Source organism: Galeopterus variegatus, unplaced genomic scaffold (genome assembly GCF_000696425.1).
Source record: "Galeopterus variegatus unplaced genomic scaffold, G_variegatus-3.0.2 Scaffold658, whole genome shotgun sequence".
In the NCBI taxonomy this organism is placed as follows: Eukaryota; Metazoa; Chordata; class Mammalia; order Dermoptera; family Cynocephalidae; genus Galeopterus; species Galeopterus variegatus.
In genome coordinates this window covers 366,239-371,184 of record NW_007726769.1, presented here as the reverse complement: position 1 = coordinate 371,184, position 4,946 = coordinate 366,239, and the positions used below count along the sequence as shown (strand labels likewise).

At 41.4% G+C, this 4,946-nt stretch overlaps 1 protein-coding gene across 2 annotated transcripts in view; it reads right to left on the bottom strand.

Annotated features, from left to right (window-relative positions):
• Window positions 1–2,541: 2,541 nt before the first annotated feature.
• KLHL10 (kelch-like family member 10) overlaps window positions 2,542–4,946 on the bottom strand; it is a 7,435-nt gene continuing 5,030 nt past the window's right edge. The window contains exons 3-5 of one of the 2 annotated variants that reach the window (XM_008571073.1): window positions 3,849–4,466; window positions 3,352–3,501; window positions 2,542–2,984 (exon numbers count right to left, since the gene is read on the bottom strand). In XM_008571073.1, the coding sequence (XP_008569295.1) occupies window positions 2,610–2,984; window positions 3,352–3,501; window positions 3,849–4,466 (1,143 nt within the window). In that variant the 3' untranslated portion in view covers window positions 2,542–2,609. The remainder of the gene's footprint in view (window positions 2,985–3,351; window positions 3,502–3,848; window positions 4,467–4,946) is intronic. The other variant, XM_008571075.1, reaches the window with a different exon arrangement.

The following is a 4,946-nucleotide window of genomic DNA, read 5'->3' as shown; positions in this document are numbered from 1 at the left end:
GATTTAGGTATAATCTGGTTTTAAAAGCTTGATTGAAACTGTTGTTTTTTAACTTAGCAGGAAGCCTAGGCCATGGCTGAAAAGAAGGGGTAAGTCCTTCATTGCATGATAATGTGTGCAGGTTTTCCCGAGTACTGAATTTCTAACTTTTATATTGGGATTCACTTGTGCGATTTCACATCAGTAACTTGTGTTTCTGAAATTTCCTAACTAACTTGTTAATAAGGAAAGAAACCAGATTTGCTTAAATCTGTTCAAGGCTGACATTCTGAAATTCTAAACTGGAAATAACTTCCCTGAGTATTTGGAAAGGTTCTGAGGATTGTATTTGGTAATGTAAACGGTTAAAAACATGGCTTTAAGAAAACAGCTTAATATGTATCAAGCAGACCTTTGTTTTGTTGCTTTTGCTTTCATTTGGTGGAAGGGAAAGAGAGGAACTGATTATACCGAAAAGCAGTAACTGTAAATAACTTTGAGGCCACTTGTATCTTAGAGTGGGCATCTTTTAACTTTATCTACCCTACCATGGTTTAAAAAAAATCAGCGACATCTATTGAGAATGTCAGTCGTGAGCTTAGTGTTGAAGTAACAAATCTCACCTGCAGCTGTTTGCATGATTAGTCTTGTGTATCTTGATATTCAGTTTTGCTCTGCTGTGCCAGTTCAAGAGTATCTTTTTTGCTAAAAAGTTTTAAAATTCATTGACATCAGTTTTATTTTGATTACCTGGTTTTGTATAGTATTTCCGGGACAAAAAAATTTAAAAATACTGACCTTTTTATTATAGAACAGAAGCTTGAAACTAGAAGAGTAGTGGTTATGGAAAATTTGTGTTTTTTGTTTTTTAAACCTTTTAGGCTGCTGGTAAGGCAGTTTCTAGGGCACACGTTTTTCCTCTCTTGACTAGCATAGCATGTGGTGTGTTACGAATCCTTCGTTTTCTGCTTCATAATTCTAATATCAACACTACGCTATAAGTAGACGGGTGAGCTGACTTGCTGTTTTAGTTACGTGGTCTAATCAAGCATCACTAAAGGGCCTTTTGTATTTTCCACAAATTAAGCTTAAATAAAAAGGGTATATTGGCCACATTTCATGTGTTTGCAAGTGTACAGTATTGTGAAGCAAGTATTCTGCCTACATTAGAAAAATAGGGTGCTTTAACTGTAGAGTATTTGAGAAACAATTCCGTCCCTCCTTAACTGTCAAATATTTTGGCACAGTTCATCACTCCAGTTTGTCGCTTTCTTGAGAATAGTCCAGTTTTTGTTTTGTTATGCTTACATTATAACATCTGTTCTGGTCATTGGAAATGAAACAGCTCATAGGTGAGTAATGTGATACAATAACAGTAACAACATAGTAGTCATTTTGCTTCAAGGGACTTAATAAGCTAGCCAAAGTACTACTTTGTTGACCGTTGTAGGGCTTTTGCCTTACTCTGTATGACCATAACCGCGAATGTCTTACATTGAAGCACATACGATAGAGCACTTGTTACCTGAGTCCTCCTGCATAATGCACTTGTGAAAAGTAGTGCTTGCTAGATCCGTGTGCTAGGGCTTGTTATTTGTAAGGTAAACATTTAGAGTTGATACAGTGAGATTTTGGGCTGGCAGTATCCAAGCTGCTACTCTACTGAAAATGTAACTTGACTATCTCCCTTTAAGTCAGAGGAGGTGTAGTATTTAGAACACTTTGAGGCACTACGTTGTAAAAAAAAGGCTTGTTTTAGTTCCTGAATTTATCTTGTTCTGTGTTAAAGCCACTAATCGTCTCAATGTAAGGTTTAAGTAAACATATTTCCTTAGAGCTGGTTTGTACTGTGATTTTTTCTTCTTTCATTATGCCCTACCAAGTGTAATTGCCTGCTTCCTTCCCTCCTACTTCCTCATTCATTCAACCCTTGGCCCCTTAAGTTGAACATTTTCCAGTACTCTGACTAGTTTAAACACTGCATTTATTTAAAAAAAGAATTCTTATTGCTTAGACTTTTTATTAGCTAAACGAAGAGGCTCATACAGGTAAGGTACTTGTGGAAGCAGAATACTTGACTTCATCTCGCAGTGCTAATCCCGTGAAGTTGTCCCGTCTAGCTGCATACTCCCCTATGTTGGCCAGGCCTGGCACCACACAGCAGCTCAGAGCACTGCGGTATATACTCATGTCGTGAGCATCGTACCACTCGTCGGTCTTTTCATCATAGCATTCAACATTGAAGGTGGTGGTAAAGCCATTAAAGCCGCCCACCACAAACAAGAGATCGTCCACCACCTCGATGCCGAAATTGCTACGAGGGTTAAACATAGTGGGGATTGTGCGCNGTTCCTGAATTTATCTTGTTCTGTGTTAAAGCCACTAATCGTCTCAATGTAAGGTTTAAGTAAACATATTTCCTTAGAGCTGGTTTGTACTGTGATTTTTTCTTCTTTCATTATGCCCTACCAAGTGTAATTGCCTGCTTCCTTCCCTCCTACTTCCTCATTCATTCAACCCTTGGCCCCTTAAGTTGAACATTTTCCAGTACTCTGACTAGTTTAAACACTGCATTTATTTAAAAAAAGAATTCTTATTGCTTAGACTTTTTATTAGCTAAACGAAGAGGCTCATACAGGTAAGGTACTTGTGGAAGCAGAATACTTGACTTCATCTCGCAGTGCTAATCCCGTGAAGTTGTCCCGTCTAGCTGCATACTCCCCTATGTTGGCCAGGCCTGGCACCACACAGCAGCTCAGAGCACTGCGGTATATACTCATGTCGTGAGCATCGTACCACTCGTCGGTCTTTTCATCATAGCATTCAACATTGAAGGTGGTGGTAAAGCCATTAAAGCCGCCCACCACAAACAAGAGATCGTCCACCACCTCGATGCCGAAATTGCTACGAGGGTTAAACATAGTGGGGATTGTGCGCCAAGTGTTGGCCACCGGGCTGTAGGCTTCTGCACTCCTGAGACGATTAGTTCCATCAAAGCCGCCCACCTGCGGATAGCAAAAGAAACACGGTTGACTGCTAACCATTGCTCCTGTTCACTGAAGAAGCCTTGTGGGAAGGAAACGATTTCATATAACTTCCACGAAAAAGGCCTGTAAGGGCCGGCCCCGTGGCTCACTCGGGAGAGTGCGGTGCTGGTAGCACCGAGGCCACGGGTTCAGATCCTATATAGGGATGGCCGGTTTGCTCACTGGCTGAGCGCGGTGCAGACCACACCAAGTCAAGGGTTAAGATCCCCTCACTGGTCAAAAAAGAAAAAAGGCCTTTAAAATGTTTACCAATGGTAGCAGAAACCTATTTGCTAATAGAAAATCTAGGGAGTATTGTTTTTGTTGTGGTACAAGATACACTTACAGCATATACATGTTCTCCATAAGCAATCACACCTATTCCACTCCTCCTGCTTCTCATGGGTGCTATGACTGTCCACTGATTACTTTCAGTGTTGTACACTTCTGCTGTAAAGAGGCATTCATTTCCATTAAACCCACCACATATGTAGACCTGTTTGAAGAGAATTGCAAGATTATTAAGATTGTTACTTCTGGGTATTAGGAAGAAAGGATAATGCGTGTCGCAGGGGGTCCTTTTTAATGCCAGTCTGTACAGTTTGAATTTTTTTCCATATGTGTTGCATTGCTTTTTAATAAGTAAAATAAGAGATAGTTGCACATAGGCACTTATTTTATTTTTTTTGGTGGCTGGCCGGTACAGGGATGCAAACCCTTGATGTTGGTGTTGTGACGCTTCACTCTACCCAGCTGAGCTAAGCGGCCAGCCCCTCAGTCATTTGAGGAACAAGTGAGGGCTTGTTCTTTGCTTCCACATTTCCCCCCACCCTGGTCCTGTACCTTTCCATAGAGTGTTGTGGCGCTTGCGTCACTCCTCTGCTCATGCATGGGGGCGATGAGTGTCCATTGATTGGTCTCTGGCTCGTAACGTTCAGCAGTGTTGAGACGCACATAGCCATCAAATCCTCCCATGGCATAAATAAAATTGCTGAGGACTGTCACGCTGACATAACAACGTCTGGAGTGCATTGGGGCCACCTGGTGCCAAGTTTTCTTGACTGGGTCAAAACGCTTAACACTATTGAAATAGTCTACGCTATCAAACCCCCCAATGATATAAACATAGCCTTTCAAATAGGCTGCCCCATGGTAGGCACGGGGACTCTCTTCCTCACAAGTGACATTCACCCATCTGTCTGCCCGAGCATCATATGCCTCAATGGCATTAGTGGGGCTCCCACCACTCCAGCCACCAATTGCAAATAGGATGGCATAGGGCAGGCGGGGCCTGGTGAGTGGGTTGGTGAAGTCAGAATTAGAGGGTCCATTCATGTTTAGATCATACATGGCCTTTAGGGCATTAATGATGACTGGCTTGCATTCCTCACTGTCTTTTACATAGTCATTCATCTTAACATTGTTCATGAAGTACTCAGCATGCATTAGGGCCAGGCGAACCTAAGAAGGAAATACAGATTATCATCAGATGAGGTGAGGGTGCCTGGAAACCTTAGGCCCTTAACCCATTTTACAGTCTGCCTTTGAATTACTAAAAATATGGCTTGTTTTTGAAATGTACGACTCACAGTTTGTGTTTCGAGGTGGTATACATTTGTATGCTGAGAATGAACTAGATAGAAGGCACCTCAAGTGGTCACAGAGTTAGCCCATTCCTTGGGCACTGGACAGTACTGTTAGACCAGAAAAAGTTGTGGTAATTGTTCAGTAATTAAATATGTAATCTATTAAATTATATAAAGTAATATTAATTAGCACCAACTGGCTACAGTTGTGTGCAATCCTCGTGATTTGGCTTCTAGTCCAACTTCTACCTTGGGTGTAGAGAAACTCATGGAATGGAAAAAGGGTGAAATGAAGACCCTTTAGAATTCTTTTTTTTTTTGTCTTTTTGTCTTTTTTCGTGACCGGCAACGGATC